The sequence below is a fragment of the Peromyscus eremicus genome, chromosome 19, assembly GCF_949786415.1.
Source record: "Peromyscus eremicus chromosome 19, PerEre_H2_v1, whole genome shotgun sequence".
Classification (NCBI taxonomy): Eukaryota; Metazoa; Chordata; class Mammalia; order Rodentia; family Cricetidae; genus Peromyscus; species Peromyscus eremicus.
In genome coordinates this window covers 5,458,993-5,484,802 of record NC_081435.1, presented here as the reverse complement: position 1 = coordinate 5,484,802, position 25,810 = coordinate 5,458,993, and the positions used below count along the sequence as shown (strand labels likewise).

General features: G+C 39.6%; 1 protein-coding gene and 1 pseudogene across 1 annotated transcript in view; one reads left to right on the top strand and one right to left on the bottom strand.

The window, feature by feature from the left end:
* The window catches only part of Taf4b (TATA-box binding protein associated factor 4b), a 123,038-nt gene that overhangs the window by 80,671 nt on the left and 16,557 nt on the right, over positions 1 to 25,810 (bottom strand). Inside the window, exons 4-9 of the mRNA XM_059246361.1 lie at positions 23,874 to 24,014; positions 23,662 to 23,784; positions 20,907 to 20,996; positions 13,490 to 14,092; positions 2,014 to 2,131; positions 1,391 to 1,502 (exon numbers count right to left, since the gene is read on the bottom strand). Coding sequence (XP_059102344.1) covers positions 1,391 to 1,502; positions 2,014 to 2,131; positions 13,490 to 14,092; positions 20,907 to 20,996; positions 23,662 to 23,784; positions 23,874 to 24,014 — 1,187 coding nt within the window. The remainder of the gene's footprint in view (positions 1 to 1,390; positions 1,503 to 2,013; positions 2,132 to 13,489; positions 14,093 to 20,906; positions 20,997 to 23,661; positions 23,785 to 23,873; positions 24,015 to 25,810) is intronic.
* Positions 5,998 to 8,075, top strand: LOC131896094 (claudin-6-like; annotated as a pseudogene).

The following is a 25,810-nucleotide window of genomic DNA, read 5'->3' as shown; positions in this document are numbered from 1 at the left end:
TTGAAATTGGACAAGGAGTCCTAGAACCAAGCCCTATGTATATAATGTTTTTTTTCCCTATACATAAACATCTACAATAAAGTTTAACAGCTACAATAAAAAGACTCTAATATCAAAAAAAATCTAGCCCATAAAAAGATGAACATCGAGCCGGGCGGTGGTGGCGCACGCCTTTAATCCCAGCACTCGGGAGGCAGAGCCAGGCGGATCTCTGTGAGTTCGAGGCCAGCCTGGGCTACCAAGTGAGTTCCAGGTAAGGCGCAAAGCTACACAGAGATACCCTGTCTCGAAAAAAACCAAAAAAAAACCAAAAAAAAAAAAAAAAAAGATGAACATCGAAGGATTTTGGAATTGGACAAGGGGTCCTAGAATGAAGTCCTACATACATGATGTTTTTTTCTTACACATAAAAATCTAGAATAAAGTTTCGTCTGTAAATTAGGCACAGGGAGGCTAATCAGTACTAATTCTAACAATACCCTTCAGTAAGAGTTTCATGTGTTTTTCTCAGTCCTCACACTAACCTGTGCTCACCCTTGGAGGATCCGGATAGAAGACACAATGTCTACACAAGGAGACGAAGTGAAGAGAGCAACACGGGCAGGGGACGCAGCCTGAACTACCTGAACGGACTCCTTGATAACTGAGGTGCCTCCCGAGTGACCAAGCAGTGGGCAGCATATCAGTTCTGCACACACCGGACAAGGGATGGGTCACCTGCTGAACATGACGGCACTAGACTTGGTCATGCCATTCAGAACGACACATTAAAACATGGATTATTTCTAGAATTTTACATTTAATATTTTCAGAGCATTCCTAACTGCCATTACCTGAAACTACAGAAGCAAAATTGGAAATAAGACAACCGTAATAATATTCGACTTGTATAAATTCAAGAATAAACAAAAATGCCCTGTACCTGCGGTGACAAGCCTAAGAACAGGGACTGGCAGAAGCAGGAGACAGAGGTACATGATCTGAAGGGTGCATGCCCTGATAATGGACATGCTCAGAGTACCTGAGTCTAGACAACTACCAGGTTTGTCAAATCCATTGCAAAAAGCATGGAAGATTTGTGCTTGCTATTTGTAAATTATATTCAGTAATTTTTAATTAAAGTATATTGTTATATTGCCCACATTTGTGTCTGTGCACTGCATGAATGCCTTGTGCCCAGGGAGGCCAGACCAGGCCACTGGATCTACTGAAACCGGAGTTACACAAGGTTAGGAATTGCCATGTGGGTGCTAGGAATCAAACCATGGCTCTGTCAGGATTTTTAAAAGGTATTCTTATCTGTTTACTTAGACATTATTCTTTACCATCATTTCCCCTAAAACTTTACTTCCATACATCAGACCCAGTTTTAACTGCTGATTTCCTTTACCTGACGCATGCTGCTCCATTCTCTTTTATTTTATTGTTCTGAATAGAAGATGTTTGAGCTTGAAGTGAGAGGAGTTTATTTCCAGGCAGAGTAATTTGCTTTATGATGGAAGCTGTAAAAAACAAGAAAGAAAACAGTAGAATTGGGGGGAAAAAAAAGCAATCATGTCACATTAGGAAAATTCAGGACAGTTTTTAGTAAATATGAAATAAACAAAGACTATCTTAAACTACCAAAGAACTGTGTTTAAATTATAATAGGCTTGTGAATGTAATAACTGCATAAGAAATCATCTTATAAAGATCTCTACATTATGTTTTTCTGTAGTCTCAAATTGTCTTTAGAATTAGCATCATTATAAAAACATCATGTACAAAAAGCAACAGAAAAATGCTGACGATATTTTATTTATATTGGTATATTTTTAACACATATTTACTACTAGAATGTTTTATCTAACAATATATCATAAGCAGTTGTTTATTTCAAAACAATATATACCCCTAAAATAGTGTTCCTGTACTTATTAAGTGTTCTCTTAATACAAGAGGTACAAGCCCTGTCATGTTCCAGATCCACTGTGATGAAGCTGGAATGCCAGCACGGACATGTAGGAAACTTACCAGTAGGCACTATAGCAGTCACTGGCATCTTCGGACCACACTTCTGAGTGGTCAATGGTGAGGAATAGGAAATGGTGGTCACTTGATTTGCATTGCCTCCTGAAGGCTGTTGGACTACCTGAAACAGAGTTCATTACAGTCACCCAAGGAAGCCCGCTTTAGCAATGAACAAGAGCTTTCATTTTTAATAGTTCGTTTTTATCTAGCTATATATACCTCTATCTAGCACAGTAAGAATGCCTACTTAAAATTTATCTCCAGGATGGCCTCTGAAACATGGGGAATCTTCTGCATCAGCTTCCTAAATGTTTGGATGTATATACCACCACACCCAGTTTAATTTGTATGCAGCAAAATTATCTCATTCAAAACTGTAAAACATGGCCGGGCGATGGTGGCGCACGCCTTTAATCCCAGCACTCGAGAGGCAGAGCCAGGCGGATCTCTGTGAGTTCGAGGCCAGCCTGGGCTACCAAGTGAGTCCCAGGAAAGGCGCAAAGCTACACAGAGAAACCCTGTCTCGAAAAACCAAAAAAAAAAAAAAACAAAAAAACTGTAAAACATTATCACATACATTAAATATTTTCTACAGAAGAATTCAAACTTCAGAAAATAATCATACAAATCTTATTTTTATTTCTTAACTTACCATGGAAAATTTCAAACACATGGAAAAGTATAGAGAACAAAATGAAACCATTTATACCACTACCCAGATTAAACAATGATTAATTCTTGCATAATCATGTTTCACGTATACCTTTTACTCACTTCCCAATTTTATAGCAAACATAAGAAATTTTTGCTTGTTTTTTTTTTGTACTTCTCTAGATACAGTTTCTCTGTATAGCCTTGGCTGTCCTGGAGCTTGCTCTGTAGACCAGGCTGGCCTCAAATCCAGCTACAAGTCCTGAGTGCTGGGACTAAAGGCGTGTGCCACCTCCACCTTGCTTAGGAAATACTTTTTATTCATAATATTTCAAAATATACCTATAAAAGATAAGGACTTTTATGTACTATTTTTAAAAAGTTTCATTCTTAAACCCTTCAGAAAGTACTGTTCTCCTAAATAATAGTTACAGAAATACAGTAATGGTTAGGGATAAAGAGAAATTAAAGCGCTAAAAATATTAGTACTTTTAACTTCAAAGAACAGACAGAAAAGCAGAGTGTAATACTTTCACTTCAAAGAAGAAAAAGTCATCATGTATTTGCACCAGCTACTGATAACAAGAAAATTAGAAGTTCTTAAATATTTCTATGTTTATTCTAAAGGGTGATGGTCTGCCCAAGATACATACTTCTGAGTAAAAATTTACCAAAACAATTTGTTGTATAATTATCTGTAATAAAAATGTACAAATCAACTGTGTGCAACTAAAAAAAATATGTAGCAAGCAAGGCATGGTAGCACTTATCTTTAATCTCAGCACTCAGGAGGCAGGAGGATCTCTCTGAGTTCTAGGCCAGCCAGGACTACATAGTAAGATCTGTCTCAAAAAAAGTAACAAGAAACACAAAGCATTCCTGTAGCTGAAAGTTTTTCTGTGTCCCACCCAGTCTGCAGCCGCTCACCTCCAAGTAAACACACAGAGGCTTTCATTAATTAAAACTGCTCAGCCATTAGCTAAGGCTTCCTATTGACTAGCTCTTACACTTAAACTCAGCCCATTTTTGTTAATCTGTATGTTGCCACGTTTTCCATGGCTTTACCTGTGTGCCATTACATGCTGCTTCCTGGACGACAGGCTGGTGACTCCTGACTCAGACTTCCTCTTCCCAGAATTCTCCCTGTCTGCTTATCCCACCTATACTTCCTGCCTGGATACTGGCCAATCAGTGTTTTATTAAAGCAGTGTCCAAAAGCATTATCCCACAGCATTTCCCTTTTTCTGTTTAATTAAAAAGGAAGGTTTTAACTTTAACATAGTAAAATTACATATAATAGAGCAGTTATCAAGCAAGAATTACAGTTACAATATCTAGTCTATTTGTATTTGGTAAAATTAAAGAAAATATTCTATTTATCTGATATTTGTGAGTCTAAAGTTTCATATCTAATTTTATCTTATCATAACCAAGGAAAACTATAATTATAACTATCTAGTCTTCAACTACATCAAAGATCCCAGAAGGATATAATATTACATAAGTAAACAGGAAGTGCATTGTAAGCAACTTCCAAAAATCTAGAATGACAGACACAGCTGGCTGCCTAGACAGTCATCCAAAGTTCCTCTGTAACTTTGGGGCATCCATCTTCAGCCATATAAGCCTGGAGTCTCTTAGTCACTTTTTTCTGTGTCCTGTAGAATGTCTGGCAGTTTCTTCTGCAAAGCAGGAACCTGAAGGACCATTTTGCCTTGCAAAGTTCAGTGGTTACTTTTTTCATGGGTACTTTATGTCCAGTCAATGTAACATTTTCTCAAGCAGTCAAGGCAAGAGCAGTTTCTTGCTCAAATGGCTATTTTTGCCAAGAAGAAGATAAACTCCATATGGAGTGTCTTTGATGCTCATCTTTGTTTTTGAAGTAAATTGTTGCTGCTAGGAGCAGATATGTCTCACTGTCCAGAAAGTCTAAGTTTCTAAAATATTTTAAAAATTCTGTAGGTCTTTGAATCAGTGTTTGAAGATTACCTATCTAATTGAAATATATCTATGTATACCTAGAAAACTTAATTAACATGACTATAAGTTTGATTATCATAACTAATTATTAATCTGTATTTCTCAACTATACACATTTTCAAATGAGTTGTACAAACAAAATACTTTAAACAAGAGTAGAAATATACATACAGTATAACAAAATTAACTTTAAATTTGTATCAATAAACTAAAATCCATAGGAATGTAAAACATTTCAAACAAGTTGTTGCTCTTTAAAAGTAGATTCAATAATCTACCCTTTCACCCTATCATATCTATATCCTATATTTCTATATCATATCCTCCTTTCTTCTTTTAGAAAGACATTGACTATGACCAGTAACAATTTGTAACCAACAACCTAAACAAAGACAAACATCCATAATCCATTTTTTGGGAATTTGGGCATAGTTTTCTAGGCTACTTCCTGCTGATAAAGGGCACTGTATTCTTATGGGGATCCTGAGAAAATTAAGAATTATGGTCAAGTCCTGAATGAAATAGTATGTGAGGCTACACGGTCTGAGCCAGTTGCCTTGAAACCATTCTGGATGTTGGATCATCTGGGCCATGGTGTCATCGGAGACCTTTCAGGGGGTCTTGGATGGTCAAACCATATTAGCCTGGAAGCAATCCACAGGTTCTCATCTTCTGTGGAAACAAAAGCATAACTTCTTTTCCAAAGCAACATACCCTTATACATAAATTTTGAAATTGAGATACCTTTAAAATATACATATTGGGCCGGGCAGTGGTGGCGCACGCCTTTAATCCCAGCACTCGGGAGGCAGAGGCAGGCGGATCTTTGTGAGTTTGGGGCCAGCCTGGTCTACAGAGCGAGATCCAGGAAAGGCACAAAACTACACAGAAAGAAACTCTGTCTCGAAAAAAACAAACAAAAAAAAATGTGTGTGTGTGTGTGTGTGTGTGTGTGTGTGTGTGTATATATATAAAAATTTAACTCAGCAGCTTTTAAAATCAAATGTCTCTCTCCAGTTAAAAATCCTAAAGACAACATGATCCAGACTCTCTGTGTGATTTCCATCTTTACGTGGCTTATTTTTTATATTATCTTTACTTTCTCTTTAAAGACTTTATTTTTAAAACTTTTTATTTCTTTATATAACTGTCTATATACCTTTTTCTCTCTCTTCCAAGCCTATGTACATTTTTACATGCATTGTAAACTGTTTAGGGTTTATCACATCTGAATCTGTCTTATTTTGAATCTATAATCCTTTTCTGGCCAAGAGAGATTTTTAAACTGCTAACCTGTGTTTTTAGGACTGAAGTGGCAGCCTTGGCTGCTGACTTCACTCATTTCAGCTTTTCACCATGGCAGAGGTAATTCACCTCCAGCTCTGGGTCATGTGTACAAACAACTCTCAGAAGCAGTGGGCCTATACCTCCATTAAAGCAGCGTGTAGCCCAGAAACCTTTTTTTCTTTTTCTTTTTCTTTTTTTCCTTGTCTGTATTAGCAGAAACTATATCCACCACTAAGCATACTGCATAGCTTGGAGATGCCTCTGTATACTGTGGTAGAAATCCACTACACTGCAAGTCAAGCCCACACGCTGCTGCGAACCCACCATGTTGTAGTTCAGGGCTTGCCTGAGACACACAACTAGGAAGCTGTTTTTAGCTCCGTTTTAGAATCATATTTTTTAAAGCTTTCTCAGTTTTAGGTGGAAACTCTTGCCGCATGTTGGGCACCATTTCTAGCTGAAAGTTTTCCCCTGTGTCCCACCCAATCCGTAGCTGCTCACATCCAAGTAAACACACAGAGGCTTACATTAATTAAAACTGCTTGGCCATTAGCTAAGGCTTCCTACTGACTAGCTCTTACACTTTTTTTTTTTTTTTTTTTTAAGGTTTTTCAAGACAAGGTTTCTCTGCGTAGTTTTGGTGCCTGTCCTGGATCTCGCTCTGTAGACCAGGCTGGCTTCGAACTCACAGAGATCCACGTGGCTCTGCCTCCCGAGTGCTGGGATTAAAGGCATGCGTCACCACCGCCCGGCTAGTTCTTACACTTAAACTCAGCCCACTTTTGTTAATCTGTATGTCACTATGTTTTCCATGGCTTTACCTGTGTGCCATTACATGCTGCTTCCTGGACAGCGGGCTGGTGACTCTTGACTCAGCCTTCCTCTTCTCAGAATTCTCCTTATCTGCTTATCCCACCTATACTTCCTGCCTGGACACTGGCCCATCAGTGTTTTGTTAAACCAGTGTACAAAAGCATTAACCCACGGCACATTCCAATGTCTCCATTGAGAAACAACATAGGATGAAATAATTCAATTGCTATCACTATTGGTAAAAGAGGCTTCCTAGCAATGGAGATAAGTTGGAATAATTCACTTGCCATCATTCTTTGATAAAAGTTGTGTTATATGTTTGTTCTGTTTTTGAGACAGAGTCTCAAAACTAACTAGGTTGGATGGGCTTTAAAAATGTGTGATCCTTCTGCTTCAACCTCCTGAATAACTAGAATCATAGTCCTGAACCACAAAATCAGGCTAGAAAAGAACTCTTGAAAAAATAATATATTTTTCAATTGAGATATAAATTGAGATCTGAGATCACATACATATTCTGAAGTACTAGGGCTAGGCCTTTTAAAGTTCATGAATGCACCTTTATGCATTAAGACTGACAATCAAGAAAAGAATCTCTCTTTTGACCTAGGAATCTTGGCCTCTACCAGTCTGCATTCTTGAGGATAATCCCAACTCTGCTTAGCTGTGTCAATGCCCTGGTGTCCTGTGCCCTGCCCAGGTGGAAGGTGACAGCCTTAATCAGCAACAGCATCATAGTGGCCCAGATGGTATGAGAGGGGCTGTGGACATCCTGTGTGGTTCAGGGTACTGTCCAGATGCAGTGCAAAGTGTATGACTCACTGCTGGCACTGCCCCAGGACCTACAAGCTGCAAAAGCCCTCGGTGTCATCACCCTCCTTGTCCTGCTTGGACTGCTGGTCTACCTTGCTGGAGCCAAGTGCACTACCTGTGTGGAAGACAAGAATTCCAAGTCTCGACTGGTGCTCATCTCTGGGATCATCTTTTGTCATCCCTGTGGTCCTGACCCTCATTCCTGTATGCTGAATGGCCCACTCCATCATCTAGGACTTCTACAACTCCTTGGTATCTGATGTTCAAAACTGAGAGCAGGGTGCCTCCCTCTATCTGTGCTGGGCAGCCTCAGGCTGCTGTGTTGTGCCTGCTCCTCTGGAGGACCCTGGGAACCTGGCCATTACATGGCCTTTTCTACATCTGCCCCACATTCAGCCTCTCCAGGACCCTTCAAATACCCCACCAAAAAGGTAGGCAAAAGCCTGGCAGCCTTAAACAAAGGCCTCCTGGGCTCCTCCTCTCCTGCACTGGCTCAACCGGGTCAAAGCAAGGCAAAATAACATAACAGTTGTGAGTCAATCCCCATCCTGTCCTTCTGCTGACCAACACTGAGGTCTCTTCAAAGACGTAAAACCCTCAGCCCTACAGATTGGATTCTCAGCTTCCTGAGTGCCTCCTCGGCTTTGCAGGGGGTCTTTTTCTCTGTGTGTTTAGGGTTATGTGTTTCACCCTTAATGAAAGCCTTCCTTCAACTGCTGATTCTGTCTGTTCCTGTGTGTGGTAAGTGTTCTCTGCTGCTACCTGCTTCAATGGAGAGGTTTCCTGCCCTTCAAATCCTTAACTGTTAGAGAAAATGAACCAGATCAAAACCCCTAGATGGTAACAAAACTCATCTGATTGTTTCTACACAAAAAAGTTAAGCATAAAATAATAAGCCTAGAGTTTACTTTCAGTGTATAATTACTATAGGAAAAATGATGACGAGCCATTAACATTAGCCTTTGTAAGAACTTAATTCTTACAAAAATTCCCAGAACTACCAAGTAGGTTCACATTTCAAGTATTTGAGTACAAAATAAAAAGCTTACACCTAAAAGAAACTGAACCATTTTAGTTCATAGAACCCCTGACTATAACATACAATAAATAGTCAACAAGGAAAAAATGTGGCATATAAAGAAAAGAGAGCATGCAGTAATAATTTTTTTTAAAGTGGTGGTGGGTAAAATGTATAATTTTATGTATAATTTCATAAAATAATATGAATTGAAACCATGTAATGGTAGTTTGGAAGAATTCTCAAACTTGAAGTATAGTTAGAGATCTTATACAAAAGCCTAAAGACATAAAATTGTCCAATATTCTAACCAAAAATAAATATTAAGAAAATCTTTCCAGGTGGTGGTGGCACATGCCTTTAAGCCCAGCACTCCGGGAGATCTCTGTGAGTTCGAGGCCAGCCTGGTCTATGGAGCGAGTTCGAGGACAGGTTCCAAAGCTACAAAAAGAAACCCTGTCTCGAAAACAAACAAACAAACAAAAAACAACAATAAAAGAACATCTTAAGCTCCTGATCAACTATTAAAAGAATTATCATAGTATGAATGATAATGGTATGAATAGACACGGTCATTGATCAGCTGACTGCAGAGCAAAGAGTATAAACATTTGGCTATTTTGGCAAAGAGAAGCTGAAGGAGATAAAGCTTTTGGTTAGCAGTATTGTTGGATGTCTCACCAATGCCACATTTATGTATCAGGAGGCCAAAAAGATAAAACATCTTATGATGTAAAAGATGCTACTTATGTTAAGTTTATTAAAGAAAAGTAATAGAGAGGGGATAAGTGGAGTTCCAGGGCCCAGGAGGTGGTACAGTTCTCATGTGACTGGATTCGTAGGAAACCTTACTCTTTCAAAGCCAAGTCTTCTCAAATCATTGTTCCAAAAACCCTGAGGTAATTATGCTCTATTTTCCTCTTAAAGTAAGATAATTGATAAAAGACTGATTTGGTCTTTTTAAGATTTTTAGTGAATACAAGTAAGACATCATAAACAATCGACTTTATGTCATACTCTGTCAAACTCTGTGTGTGTGTGTGTGTGTGTGTGGTTTTAATGATGCTGGAATTGTTTTCATTCAAGGCAGTGCCTGGCAAGACATACCCTGAATTAATTAACAAAGTTACAGTTTGCCAAACAATTATTAAAGGAAATATCCTGATCGAATCAGGACATTCAGCTGCATATTCTTTAAAATGTGTCAAATCAGGACATTCAGCTGCATATTCTTTAAAATGTGCATCTTCTTCATAGTGAGTAGCCTGACCACAGATATGATCCAATGTGGAGATTTTCATTTTTAAATAACCACGTGTGGTATTTCTTATAAACCATAAAGAAATGTTTGCTTGCTTCTTTTTAGCTCTCCTAAGCGTTCTATTCCTCACCTAAACACGGGATTAAACTGGATTATGGTTTATAATAGACTCAATGTATTCTGTAATTACTTTTCAACTTTAAATTCAATTTAATTTCTAGGGTTATAGAGGATGCTCAATGGTTAAGAGCACTTGTTACTTTTACAAAGGACCCAGGTTTGATGCCGAGCACCCACATGGTGGCTCACCAACATCTGTAATTCTAGTACCAAGGATTCCTATGGCCTCTACTGACCTCTACAGGTACTTGGCACACACATAGTGTACATACATAAATTAAGGAAAAATACTCATAAAATTAGAGTAAGTCTTTAAACTAAGACACTAAAACCAAAAATTTTCAATAGTTGGAGTTAAAATACCAATTTTAAGGGTCAGTTTCTAAAGCATGTCCTAGCTCAATCTGGAGCACTGTATTCTAGCTGTCCTAAGTAAATGTCATAAAATAAATGTATAATACAGCTTTACTATCGTTCCCACTGGGGCTCTCTCTATTTAACAGAGTGAGGCTAACATCAAATTTGACGCCTAAAAAACATACAAAAAAGCAGAATTTTTACTTTTTTTAAAGAATAAAAATAGGAAGGAAAAAAAACCTTAAAATTTATCATTAGATTTTTCTGTTATGCTTTTTCTGCAGTTGTAATGATTTCCAGTGAATAATATGTCAAACCTACAATGCTTTCAAGACATTATCACCGACATGTTTAAGGACACTCTAGAAAACCAGAAACCTAATGGACTACCACTAGATGAGTCACTTAGTATGTCTGGATTCTTCATCATAAAATTAGCTGTAAATTCATAACATATTAATGATTTCTTTAATGTATGCAAGTGACAAAGTATTACTTAAGCTCATGGACCTTTATGCTACAGCCCATCAATAAGCTTAGCACTAACTTAAGAACTAGTAATGACCAGTAAAGAAGGTTCTAATTCCCCTCAGTTCTACCAAAAAGAGACTTTTGCCTGAATCAGTTCCCCCAATTCTTTGGTTCCCAATCTCACTGCCCAGAACAATAGTAGAAGGATCACTGAATATACATGTTTCATGCCCAGCGGTGGTGGTAAACACCTTTAACTCCAGCACTGAGAAGGCAGAGAGGCAGGCAGATCTCTGTGAATTCAAAGCCAGCCTGGTCTACAAGAGTGAGTTACAGGACTGCCAGGGCTACACAGATAAACCCTGTCTTGAAAAACAGAACAAAATAAAACAAAACAAACAAACAAAAAAGAATGTTTCATTTCTCAGTTTAAGTTCAGGTACCCAATGGACCACATCTTTAACCCGAGCCCTTGGGAGGCAGAGGAAGGCAGATCTGTAAGTGCAAGGCCAGCTTGGTCTACAAAGTGGGTTGGAGAATAGCCAGGGCTACACAGAGAAAGCCTGCCTCGAAAAATAAATAAATAAATAAAGTGTCTTTTCCTTAATGAAGTAGAAAATTCTAAACAATGTCTAATCAAATAAACAGCTAAAATTTCCTTTTTTTACCAAAGAATCTATTCCACATGCTAAGAATAAGAAAAAATACATTCCTGTACAATTTCCTACATGCCCTCCCTTATTCCTTAGCATTTTTTTGTTTGTTTTTTGTTTTGTTTTTCAAGACAGGGTTTCTCTGTGTCATTTTGGTGCCTGTCCTGGATCTTGCTCTGTAGACCAGGCTGGCCTGGAACTCACAGAGATCCACCTGCCTCTGCCTCCCAAGTGCTGGGATTAAAGGCGAGCACCATCACCACCAAGCCAAGACCCTGTTTAAAAAAAAAAATTAAAAATGTGAAAGGATAGGTTCAATAGATAGTGCTCCCAGTGCCCACATCAAAGCTGGGAATAGTGGAGCATGCCTGTAAGTCCAATACTGGAGGCAGAAACAGGAGGATTCAACTGGGAAGGGGATGGAGAGATAGCTCTGTGTTAGAGTGCTTCCTGCTCTTCCAGAGGATACAGTCATTCCCAGCATCCACACTAGGAGGCTCACAACTTCATGTAATTACAGCTCCCACTTTTGGCCTCTTAAGGCATCAGAAAACAGGTGGCATATATTCACTCAGACTCACATAAACAGAAATAAATATAAGGAGGACCAAAATCAAGAAAAAAAATCCAATGTCAACCTCTGGCTTCCACATACTTATAGATATATATAAATACACATGCACACACGGGAGAGGGAGAGAGGGAGGGAGGGAGGGAGAGAGAGAGACAGAGACAGAGAGAGACACTGAGCACGAGCACACACTACAAAAGGCTGGCGTTACAACTCAATGATAGCACACTTGCCCAGAATGTACAAGGCCCTAGCTTCAATCTTCAGTACTAAAATAAGGTCATAATAATCACCTATGTAATAGCTCCCAAAAATATTTAGATTTAATGTAACATTGAAGCAATAATACAAAACAAAGAGAGTTCTATCAAATAACTAGACTAGGCACTTAAATCATTATTTTAATGTAATCCCAACACTTAGGAATCAGAGGGAAGAGGATCTGTGAGTTCCACACATACATGCATGCAAGCAAAACACTCACACACATGAAACAAAGCAAATAAATGTTAAAAACAATTTTTTTAAAGATTAATACTGAGACAACTAATAAATATATCAATGCCCCTGTGTGACAACAGGTTTGGCGACAACAGGTTTGGCTATGTTAACTTAATAACCACCCTTTTCATTAGGAGATACACAGTCACATAAGATTGTACAAGCATGTATTCCCAGGACTGCAAATTTAAAGCCAACTTGGCAATAAGTTAAAGAAAGACCAGTGCTACAGCTCAGTAGTAGAATGTTTGCCTAGAATGCTTCGGTGTTTTAGCACCATCTTTAGCACTGAAAAGAAGAAAGGGGAGGAGGGAAGAAAAGAGGGAGGGAGGGAGGGAGGGAGGGAGAAACACACATAGAATTCTGAAGTACACAGTCCCGACTTCCACAACTCCTCTCCATGCTCAGGAAACACTATGTGTGAGCTTCTTTCTCTATGCAGCTATAGGAGGGAAAGTGAGCAGGCGAGGCTCAAAGATCTCAACTAGTCAAGTTTGGGAAGCATACAAAGTCCTGACAGTCTTCTGAACATGTGGAGTTTTCTGCATAAGGAGTTGGGGAAGAAACTGCTGTGGGATAGTCTGTATGTCAAGTGTGTTGCTGATTGGTCAGTAAATAAATCACTGATTGGCCAGTGGCTAGGCAGGAAGTATAGGCGGGACAAGGAGGAGAATAAAGCTGGGAAGTGGAAGGCTGAGTCAGAGAGACACTGCCAGCCGCCAAGATGACAAACAGCATGTGAAGATGCCGCCGGTAAGCCACGAGCCATGTGGCAAGGTATAGATTTATAGAAATGGATTAATTTAAGCTGTAAGAACAGTTAGCAAGAAGCCTGCCACGGCCATACAGTTTGTAACCAATATAAGTCTCTGTGTTTACTTGGTTGGGTCTGAGCGGCTGTGGGACTGGCAGGTGAGAGAGATTTGTCCTGACTGTGGGCCAGGCAGGAAAACTCTAGCTACAAGAAACGAACTGGTACTCACTAGTTGCTTGACTTTGACGGCCTGTGGAATGCCAGCTGCCTGTGGAAGAAGGGGGCCTGGCTGCGCAAGTCTGATCTGGACTGGAGTGCCAATGGAGGGTGTCTCGGGTTGGGTCCCAGCAGAGGTAATGGCAGGCTTCACAGACGGAAGACAAAGAGGAGCATGTGCAGCTGAAGTTTCTCCAAAAGTCACTGGAGGAAGGGCCAGGGTAACTGCTGCCCCGGACACGACTGGCTTCTCGGGCTGAAGAGAGACTGCTGTCACTGCATTTGGAACCGATGTTGCCAGCGGTTTGGAAGTCTGCAGCAAAACAGTGGCAGGTGTTCCTCCCGCCACAGCAGCGGGGACCACGGGATGCAGTGTCCCAGCTCCAGCGTTTGCTCCTCCTGGACCAGAAAGTGGACTCGGAGTCTGGACAGGCAGCGTTCTGGGGGCGGCTGCTCCGGAGACAAGGACTGGGGCAACTGTACTTGTCAGCACAGGAGAAGCTGTTGCTGTTGTGGAACAGGAGGCAATGACCACCTCCCCAGAGACCTCCTGAACACAGTTCTCAATGAAGCTCTGGGAGTTAGGGAGAAGCTGTCTTAAGGCAACCACACTCTTCTAGAAACAGTAGAGGAAAGAAGATGAAGGTCACAAAACAAGCCAAAAGCAAAGCAAAATTTGTATTTAGCAACATTATAAAAAGGCCAAAGTACTTTCTCAGTGAGAAAATATTAAATTTATTCTGGATATGTCAATGATTAACTTAGTATCTATAAGGTTATTTATAACACAGAAGAATCTAGGTTATATTGTTAAATAGCTTTCAAACGTTGGATATAAAGCCTCTATATCAAAATAAAAAACGATTTACTATGTCTCAACTGGAAATGCAAAAGGAAGCTCTCAGAAAAACCTAATTGGAAACAAATGTTAAAGTAATGAGAGTTAAACAAACAAGATGTATATATTTAATTAATCATTTCTTAATCATGGCCAGGATTAAGCTGAAATGCCAAATCTATCCTCTCTATGTGGCATTTAACTACCAAGCTCTTTCAATGATGCCAGGAGATATCAAGTGTTGTTTAAAAAAAACAAAAAACATGGTGGCGCACGCCTTTAATCCCAGTACTTGGGAGGCAGAGCCAGGCGGATCTCTGTGAGTTCGAGGCCAGCCAGGGCTACCAAGTGAGTTCCAGAGAGGCGCAAAGCTACACAGAGAAACCCTGTCTCAAAAAACCAAAAAAAAAAAAAAAAAAAAAAAAAAAAAACAACCAGTAAAAGGAGGATTCATAGGTCATTAGAAAGCAGATACAGTCGGGCGTGGTGCACATCTTTAATCCCAGGACTCTGGAGGCGGAGGCAGGAGGATGTCTGAGTTCACCATCAGCCTAGTCTACAGCATTGAGTTCCAGGACAGCCAGAGCTACACAGAGAAACCCTGTCTGGGGAAAAAAGGAAAAAAGAAAGAAAGAAAGAAAGAAAGAAAGAAAGAAAGAAAGAAAGAAAGAAAGAAAGAAAGGAAGGAAGGAAGGAAGGAAGGAAGGAAGGAAGGAAGGAAGGAAGGAAGGAAGGAAGAAGAAAGAAAAGAAGAGAAAAGAAAAGAAAAGAAAAGAAAAGAAAAGAAAAGAAAAGATAGTGGATTTAGCTGGAGTACTAGAGTTCAAAGCCTTAGGTTCAATTACTAATACTGCATAAAAGGAAAAAATTCTTCATGGGGGGAGGGGCACATACTAGAACACGTGATACAGGAGGTAAGGCTAGGGGTAGAAAGGTTTAAGTGAAGAGGTGAACAAAGAGAGAAGCCAGGAGGGAGAGAGAGTCAACTAAAACTAACAAAGTATGGGGGAAACAAAAACCCAATGCTTGGTAAGCTATCGAAAAACAGGGAGCGCTAGAATGGAGGTACAGGTGTGGTAGATAAAGCTGCTTGCAGAAAGCAGCCAGCGGCCATTAAATGAACTTCTCATTGCCAGCAGTGGGCTACTGCTTCAAGTTGTTGGCCAGAGAGTCCCAAGGCCTCCGAACAATACAGGTGACTGCCACTGCTGTTGCTTGCTCCCTAGAGCTAACTGATAAGACCCTAGTGCTGAAGTGGCCATATGCTTGGGTCACAAAGTGAAACTGGGCTGCAGGCTCCTCCATGAGGTATCCCTCATAGTTCTCAGATGTGCCATTTAGGCTGCTCCAGGGAAAAGTCACCAAAGGTTTTATTCAGCTGTGGATTCTGCATGCACCAAGCCAGGCAAGATGCAGCCATTAGTGCAACAGTGGCAGTTCCACTACAGAGCAGATCAATTGCTTTCTGACTAGATCTGAGGCCCTGTTACTGTAAACCTGCTCAAAATTCTCTGGCTGAGGAGGTAGGTCCTAGTAACAATGTTATTGCTGTTCTTTGGTTAAATGAGCATTCTATACCCACCAAACTCTTTCAAAATAACTATATTTGTGTTCCTAGATTAGTGCTGCTGTTAGCTTTGGGTCAGTGAAGCTTCTTTTTGCAGTGGTCAGTAGTCTGAAGAGACTAATAATTGGTCAACGTGCCAAGAATAAGCAGCCATTGCATGGCCAGTTATAACTGAGACATGTATATCAACCCCTTCAAGGCTCAGGGAATATCACAAAAGTGGGATAACGAATGCTACAGCACCAGAGGAAGGGGGCCCATGTGGAACATAAATCCCAGCTGTGATTACCTTCACAAGATGTGCATATAAGAGGAAAAAATGGGGCCATGTGGTGGTGGGGCATGCCTTTAATCCCAACACTTGGGAGACAGAGGCAGGAGGATCTCTGTCAGTTTGAAGCCAGCCTGGTCTACAGAGTTAGTTCAAGGACAGCCAAGGCTACACAAAGAAACCTTGTCAAAAAAAAAAAAAAAAAGAGGGGAAATTGGGAGAGATTTTAGTGGGGAGATGAATGGGAAGGTAGAGTGAAGAAAAGATAATAAAATTTAAAAAAACAGTAAATGGGGGATACATCCTTTCAACTCGTTAGCCAAGGCTGTCCCAGAGGCCCCTGAAGCAATAATATAGGCTATTTCCACTTGGTAAGACCCTACTGTGGAAGAAACCACATACTTTGACCACAGGACTTGGAGAAACCAAGTTGGTACCGACCAGGAAGGTACCTCTCACTACTGGCTAGCTTTCACAGTACTGGAAGGTACTATGCATGCTGCTGGGGGTAAGTCATCAACAATCTTAGCTAGAGAACCCTGTGAATTACAGTAACAAGTGCCTTGGGTGCAATACTGGCAAGAATATTGCCGGAATAACACATGCCTGGCACTGTAACCCTGGCCAGGAGCCAATGTCTGAGGGAGCTCATATGCCCCAGTAGTGATCCTATTACTATTATTCCGCTAAATGAACATAGTTATCAAACTACTCTCTAAATTTTTTATCTCTAAACTACAGATTAGTGCAGCTCTCAGACGTCATCAGAAAAGTTTCTTTGTGCAATGGGTGACATCACAGAAAATCAAAACTTCAACTATGTGAAGTACTCAGACACAATGAGACATCTATATAACAACCTTTTCCCTCAAAGGCTCAGGGGCATCTCAGAAAATGAGCAGAAAGAAAAAGGACCAGCTCAGGAGGACTGCACTGAAATGGTCTTCCGGACATGACAGGACAAGCAGCAGCGCTGTCTGCCTACACAGACCTGCACAAAATCAAGGCCATCAACATGCCATCATAAAGTGGGGAAGAGCTCCCAACCCCCACCCCTAACTGAGGAATTACTGACAGCTGAAAGTCAGTTCTCCCCAGGAGTGTGGCCCCTGGTAAGCTGGTCTCACAACAGAGACTGTCCCACACCCATAAACATAAGGGTGGCACTAACTGAACTCACTGGGTTTTATAAAACAAAAAGAAAATGAACATGAAATTGGGAAGAGTGGGCAAAGGGACTACAAAATGAACATAGTACAAACTACGGATGGGAGGGACATGGTGATTACCATCAAAACATACAGTATGCATTTATGAAATTCTCAAAGCACAAGGGCGTATTTTAAGAAAATGACCTGCACAAAATCTGTCCCTTCAACATTCTATAGTAGAGGGGGAAGGACACAGGGACCCACTACTCCCTGGGGGATTTCCTTGTAATTATTGTTTTATGGGGGAGGGAGAGTTGTTTTTTTCACTGTGGCCACTGGTAAGGTACCATCTTGTTTTGTTTTCTGGGAGACATGGTCTCACTCTGTAGACCAGACTGACCTTGAACTTAGAGATGCCCCTGCCTCCGCCTCCTGAGTGCTGGGATTAAAGGTGTGCGCCACTTTCATTTAAATAGAGCTTACTAACTCAGGTTCTTGTAAGTCACTCTCATGAAACTCATTCGGTCATCAAAAGCCAAAAAAGTCAAAACAAACAAGCCAAACCCATAAAATACTAGAGATGGTGTGAAGGAGATCATCAGAAACGAGAGGGGGACAAGAAAGGATTCATGGGGCTAGATATAACCAAATACATATATGTGTTAAAAATATCATAATGAACCCATTACTACATATAACTAAAAAAACATTGAAAAATGAAAAAAACTGCTGAGGAGATGACTCAGAAGTTAAGAATTCTTGCTACTTTTCCAGAAGACTCCAGTTCTCAGCATCCACTGGGAAACTCACAATCATCTGTAACTCTAGCTCCAGGGTATGAGAGGCCCTCTTCTGGCCTCTGAGGGTAAAACACACACACACACACACACAGAGACACACACACACACACACACACACACACACACACACACACACACACAGCATTTACTCAAATGTACACATACACACAAATAACAAGAGAGTAAACCTTTGCAGAAAGAGAAAGGGCTTCATGAACTGCTCAGTGGTTAGAAGCATTTTCTGTTCTTGTAGATGACTGAGGTTTGGTTGCCAGCACCCACACAGCAACTCACAACCATCCATAACTCCAGTTAGAGGGATCTAACACTTTCTGACCTCCTGGTCCACCAGACACACATGTTGTACATTTACATACATGTAGGCAAAACACTCATAAAATAAAAATAAATAAATCCTGGGGGGGAAAAAAAGAAAAATGGCAAATTAAATGGTTTTTGTTCTCTCTAAAACAGAAAACACTATCTGGCATCTATTCTCAAAAGGTCATATGACAATCAAGTGCAACCAATGCACATCATGTCATCTGCTATGGTTTGGATAGATCTCCAGTGCCTCTCAAAGGCTTTATGTTATAGGGCTGGTCCCCAGCTTGGCACCATGGAAAAATACTAGTAGATGTCTTTAGGAGATGGGGCCCAATGTAAGCCCTCATCTCAAGGCCACGGGGGCATGCCATTTACAGGACTGTAGGACTCTGGTCTCTCTCTTTCTTCTTCACTTCCAGGCCATGTGAGGAGCAGTTTGACTTTATCACATGCCGCTGTCATGCTGTGTTGTCACACAGCTAACACCTTGGGCAATCACAAATAGGAGACTAAAAATCTGTGAGCTAAAATATACCTTTCTCTTAAGAAGTTTATCACCTCACCATATTACAATTGAAAGCTGACTGACATCATCTGCTGTGACACAGCAGATTGTCATCAGTTTTCCTCCTTCTCCCCTCATAGCATACAATAGGGCAAAGCAAAGGACAAAGGACATCACTGCTATGAACAGCACCTACAACTGAAAGTGTTAGGAATGAAGGAGTCTGGAAGTAATGCCTCTACTGCTCAGTAAGTGGTAGATCAGGGAATCCAGACCATGTCCACGGGTGATTTTTACAAACAGAACTTCACATTCTAGACAAATCCGCCCAATTCTAGCTATGGCTCCAGATGCAAAGACCAATATTCCACCTTATTTAAATGTAATACTTGGTTACTGTGCTCATCTTTCAACTTTTCCTACCTAATACCAAGTCTCTGGCTAATACTTTCTCAGTTTCTTTGGTCCCTCTTATCATGATTTGTGCCCATCTAACCAATTGGTCATTTACTCAGAAACAGTTCCCATTGTTTAAAATATCCTTATGAAATTGGTGTGTTCCCACCTCCTTCCCACTCATCCTTTACAAAGCAAAACACATCCTCCCTGTGAACTGTCTTTTATCTCTCCTGGATCATTACCCCAACATTCTTAAAAAGCAACTACTCATTCTATTACTTCAATGTTTACAGAGCAAACTTAATTCACTATAGTCCTGGGTCTTTAATGACTTTATAATTTCAATTTAATTCCTTTTTAGCTTCTGAAAATCTAAATGAAACTTTTTTACTCTGTCAAAATAAGTTCTTGTTATCAAAGATATAGTTCTTCATTAAAAATGTATTTACTTCAGTAACTCTGAAGAGGAAAGCCAACATTATAAATTATTAACAATTATAATCACTTGTTACTAGTAAATTAGCTAAATTATAACTATATTAAATCTAATAAACCATGTTTGGTTTATTATTTTAACATGGATCACCAAGACCTCATATATTCTCTCGCTCTTCCCTCTCTCTCTCTCTCTCTCTGAGACAGGCACGTTGGCTTACATCTATATTCCCAGTCCTTGTGAGGTAGAGGCAGAATTATCAGAAACTCAAGGTACTCCTGAGTTACATGTTAAATAGGAGCTAGCCTGGAATAAATAAAACCCTGTCTCAAAAAAACTAAGAGTAGGGAGATGACTCAGAATTTAAAAGCACTTAAGAATCTGGAAAAAAATAATCTGAGTTTAATCCCCAGCACCCAAGTAAATATCCTGAAACCCAGCATTTTTTTTGGGACACAGAGACAAGGAATTCTTGAAGCAAACTGGCTTATGAAACTAACCAAATCCATGAGCTGTGTTTTGTGAGAGACCCTGCCTCAATATATAAGGTGGAGAGCAATTTAGGGCGATGCCTAACCTCAACATTTGACTTCAACTCCCCCTCTCTCTCTCTCTCTCTCTCTCTCTCTCTCTCTCTCTCTCTCTCTCTCTCTCTCACACACACACACACACACACACACACACTCTAAAAACAAAAATCTTTGACTATATTCCAATACAAATATTATACACTACCAAGTCATCAAGTTACACTCATGAGTAAGATGTTACTCTTGGGGGGAACCAGTGGGATGACTCAGTGGGTAAATGTATTTGCCACCAAACCTGGCAACCAGAGTTCTAGACCATCAACTTCCATGTGGAAGTAAACCTACTCATTTAAGTTGTCCTCTGACCTCTACACGTGACATAGCCACCCCACTAAGTAACTAAATGCAAGTGAATTTTTTTAAAGTTGCTGTTATGCCTGTTTTTCTAAACCGCTCAAATGAATGTTGTCTTATAGAACGTTACAAAAGTGCTAAAGTTTCTCTCATCAGTAGTATCTTCCATTGATTTCCAGTCACATTAAAACAGTCAGGTTTTAAACTAAAGTAATTTAACCCAAACAATTTCTCCAAAGAAATACACCCTACCTTAAGAAAAGGTACAAGGTGTGGCTGAGGTGCAGACTTGAGTTCAATATATAGTTTCCTAGTAAATTCTTCTGCTTCAATTTCTGCATCCTAAGAAATGGGAGAAAAGAAGATACTTTCAGATCTGCAAATATTCTTTCTTTATTTATTTTACATCCTGATTGCAGTCTCCCCAATCTACAAATAGTTTAACAAAACTACACAAAGAAACCCTGTCTTGAAAAACCAAAAAAAAAGAAAAGAAAAAAGAAACAGAACTAGGTGCAGTGGTGCATGTTCTAGGAGGCAATCCAATCACCTTAGCCTGGGAGTTGAAGGCCAGCGTAAACAGCAGTGAGCCAGTCTCTTAAAATTAAATGAACTTAAAAAAATAAGAAGAGGCGAAGTACTTAATTCATGATTGAACATAAGCTTTTCATAAGTGGTAAAAAAAAAAAAAAACACCTTTACAAGGCCTTTTATCTCATGCCACCAGAGAACTAAAAAATAGACATGTCCAATCAGAGAATACAGTGAAGACAATATTCTTTTCATGAAGAAGATTCTAATATGCAAAGAATCACAATTCTGGAAAATTTGTAACTTTCTCTGGACTTAAAAAAACTGCTGAGGGTGGCCTGGTGGTGGTGGTGGTGGTGGTGGTGGTGGTGGTGGTGGTGGTGGTGGTGGCACACGCCTTTAATCCAAGCACGTGGGAGGCAGAAGCAAGCAGATCTCTTTTGAGTTTGAGGCCAGTCTGGACTACAAAGTGAGTTCCAGGACAGCCAGGACAGTTACACAGAGAAACGCTGTCCTCTCAAAAAAACAAAACAAAAACAACAAAGAACACTTAAGTGGCAGAGAAGTGGCTTGTGATTAAGAGCTTTCTGTGTAACAAAGACCTGAGTTTGGATTCCAACTTCAGCATAATAATCAGATATAATCTCCCATGCACTTGTGACCACAGTGCTATCAGGGGAGTGACATGGCATGCTTGGTGCCTGTCTAGCAAAAAAACCAAGAACTCCAGGTTCAATGAGAGACCCTGCCTCAAACAAATGAAGCAAAGTGATATAGAAGAATACCTGACACCCTCCTCTGACCTCTGAGTATGGCATGTACACACTTATACACACCACAGTCACACACAAACAAGATGTAGGAAGGTAGGCAGGGAGGTAGACAGAGGTATAGATTTATAGCTATATACAGATATACATATGTAAGGCTGGAAGAAATTAGGAATCAATTACCTTAATTCATTAAATATATGGAAACTTTTAGAAGAGCTACATAATTCTAAGAATCAGCATTTTTTTTAAACATTGCATGCTACTATAAAAATTACACATGAGTTAAGAGATTCATTAACAGTGTAATAATTAAGTAGTCTACTAAACAATGTCCACATGGATCTAGAAAAGGCTACTAAAATGCCCAATATTCCAACTACCTCTCTGCAAGAAGACAGTAATTCTTTAACTCTGTCAACAAATTCTCTAACAGCCCATCACAAAATAGAATAAGGGAAGAATAAAGAATACCCAGCTGCTTTCTATTAAGTGCAGCATCAAATTTACAAAATGCAAATCAATGTCATTTCCCACTCAGTTTCATTATTTTGGAAATTGTAGTTTTTCTTTAAATATTACATGTTAACATATAATGGCTTTGTTATTCTTAGTTGAATAAATAGCTTTAGTACTTAGTTTTAATTCCAAAGGCAAATATATATATATATATATATATATACACACACACACACACACACACACACACACACACACACACAAATATATCTTGAGGGGTTATTTATTTTTAAGAATATTAAGCCGGGCGGTGGTGGCGCACGCCTTTAATCCCAGCACTCGGGAGGCAGAGCCAGGCGGATCTCTGTGAGTTCGAGGCCAGCCTGGACTACCAAGTGAGTTCCAGGAAAGGCGCAAAGCTACACAGAGAAACCCTGTCTCGAAAAACCAAAAAAAAAAAAAAAAAAAAGAATATTAAGATATCCTAATATTCTGAGATCAAAATTTTGAGAACTGCTGTCTGTTGGTCTAAGATAAACAGATCTAAAACTAAAACAGTTATTTGACAAGTTTATAACTGTTGCTATCTGTCCACAAAATACACATAAAAAGACTGGCATAAAAACAATATATATTTAAAATATTATGTCCACCTTACATATATGGTAAAATTAAACACATTAAAGATTTACTTTTTTGTATGTAGTGATTTTTTTTTTTTTTTTTGGTTTTTCAAGACAGGGTTTCTCTGTGTAGATTTGCGCCTCTCCTGGAACTCACTTGGTAGTCCAGGCTGGCCTCGAACTCACAGAGATCCGCCTGGCTCTGCCTCCTGAGTGCTGGGATTAAAGGCATGAGCCACCACCGCCCAGCTGTAGTGATTTTCTAACTGTAGTGATTGATTTTCTAACTGCAGTGATTTTCTAACTGCGGTGATTTTCTAACTGCGGTGATTTTCTAACTGCAGTGATTTTCTAACTGCAGTGATTTTCTAACTGCGGTGATTTTCTAACTGCAGTGATTTTCTAACTGCAGTGATTTTCTAACTGTAGGGATTTTCTAACTGCGGTGATTTTCTAACTGTAGTGATTATTTTCTAACGGCAGTGACAACTACAAAACAAAGCTTTAATGAAGCAAAAAGTTTTAGCAAGTATATTTAAAACAAATTTTATTGAAACATCATTGCCCATTTAAAACATGTCCTATGGACTCTCATAGCTTGAAAATTATACAATATCAACTTACCAAAAGTTGCTCCACCAGCTTCTTCACATTCTTTCCCATGTCTGGAGACTGTGATCCACTACATGCTAGTTTTATTAACATTGAAAGGAAGTTTTTACATTTTTTCACATTTTCTAGCACTGTCTGATATAAAAAAAATAATCACAAATGTTAGCAAACAGGAAAAAGCATATAACAACAACAACAAAAAAAAGATACAAGTGAGAGTTTACCGGAGAAAGACTAGTCTGAGCAGCTACTGAGGTCTCCGCTTTGAGACTGGAGTCATTTGAGGGGGTAGATACTGCTCCCAAACTTGATGGCTTCAGGATAGTTACAGTATTCACTGGCTTGACAGGAGGTACAGCCACAGACTGAAATTAAGTCAACATAACGTTAAATATGTATTGCTATGACATCTTAGAGGGAACTTCACTTTACACTGAAAAGATTACAAATAAATTGGACATCTCTGCTTTCAAGTGGTACTCTAAACTCCTCGGCACTTTATCAGAACTCTGGACTGGAGGAGATCTGCATTTCACTCTCAGCTACCACTCTACTCTTCACTGTCATTTACTACATTATTAGTTACCAGCAAGTTACTTAACCTTCTAATCCTGATGCCCAAATGCAAAAGCAAAAATAGGAATGTAATCTAGAGTGGTCTGTGAAAAACAGTGTCACACAAAAAAGTCATTAAAATGTTAATAAAAATATATTATTAATGGAGCTGGGAAGATGGCTGAATGCAAACATAAGGTATTGAGTTCTAATCATCATGCTCACATAGAAGCTGGGCATGGTGGTGCCCTCTAGTAATCCCAGTGTTTGTGGGGTGGAGATAGGTAATCTCAGGGTGGAGTATACCTCACTGAACAGCCACTGTAGGTCAAATGACAAGTTCAGTGAGAATCCTCGTCTAAAATAAGGGAGAGATCAATTGAGGAAAACTTTATTTAGCACACATGCGTACACAGGTGATCACACAAGTGCACAAAAATGTACTTGTAAGAACAAATCTTCATACTTTTTATGCACTTTTCTGCTTTCTCTTAAGTATAAATTAGAGTTATCAACTAATTTTCATATGCTCAGCTATACTGATCTCCTGTGGACCATCAGAATAAACATAATAGCATTACAAGAGAGGGATGTCTTATTTCCACACTGAAAGGAATTTCATTAATTTCTATGTGTATCAGAATGAGGTGGTGTGACTCTAGCACCACCTGCAGGACAGAAAGTTTAACACAAAAACTGTAAGTTAAAGTACAAAATTAGAAAACTAGAGATAAAGCAACAAATATACTAAAGATTACACAGCATAGGAAAAGCAGGGTAGAGGGGGTAATATGCACAGAGAAGACTAAACATCTGCAGCATGACTTTAACTGAGATGCTTGCAATCTCAAGAAAAATTCTTTCTGCACAAGTTAAGATAGGTGAATGGGGGGGCTGGAGAGATGGCTCAGGGGTTAAGAGCATTGACTGCTCTTCCAGAGGTCCCGAGTTCAATTCCCAGCAACCACATGGTAGCTCACAACCATCTGTAATGACATCTGGTGCCCTCCTCTGGCCTGCAGGGATACATGCAGGCAGAACACTGTATATGTAATAAATAAATCTTTAAAAAAAAAAAAAAATGGAAAAAAAAAAAAAGATAGGTGAATGGACACCCAAATTTTCCCTTCAGATAAACTGGTACTTACATCAGACAGAATGTTCTGGTAAAATGGGAAGTAAATTAAAAATATTGATTAATGACAACTAAAACCAATGATGAAATTCTGGGCAAAATTAAGGGGATGGAGAGATGACTCAGTAGTTAAAAACCTCTTACTGTTCTTCCAGAAGACCTGGGTTCAATTCCCAGCACTTACAAGGTGGCTAACAACTAACTCTAACTCTAGTTATAGGTGATCCAACCCCCTCTTCTGGCCTCCACAACAACATGATCTTAGACTTCCCATCTCCAGAATCATGAGTCAAACAAACTTTTATTCATTATAAATTACTCAATCTGTGCTAATCTGTTACGAGTGGAGAAAAACAGAAAATCCAAGATAGGGCAGGAACATATCCACAGAGGGATCTAGAGAGATTCCTAAGAGGAAAATCTGATTATACTAGTAAGCAACTCCCAAGACCAGCATAGTAGTAGGCAAAA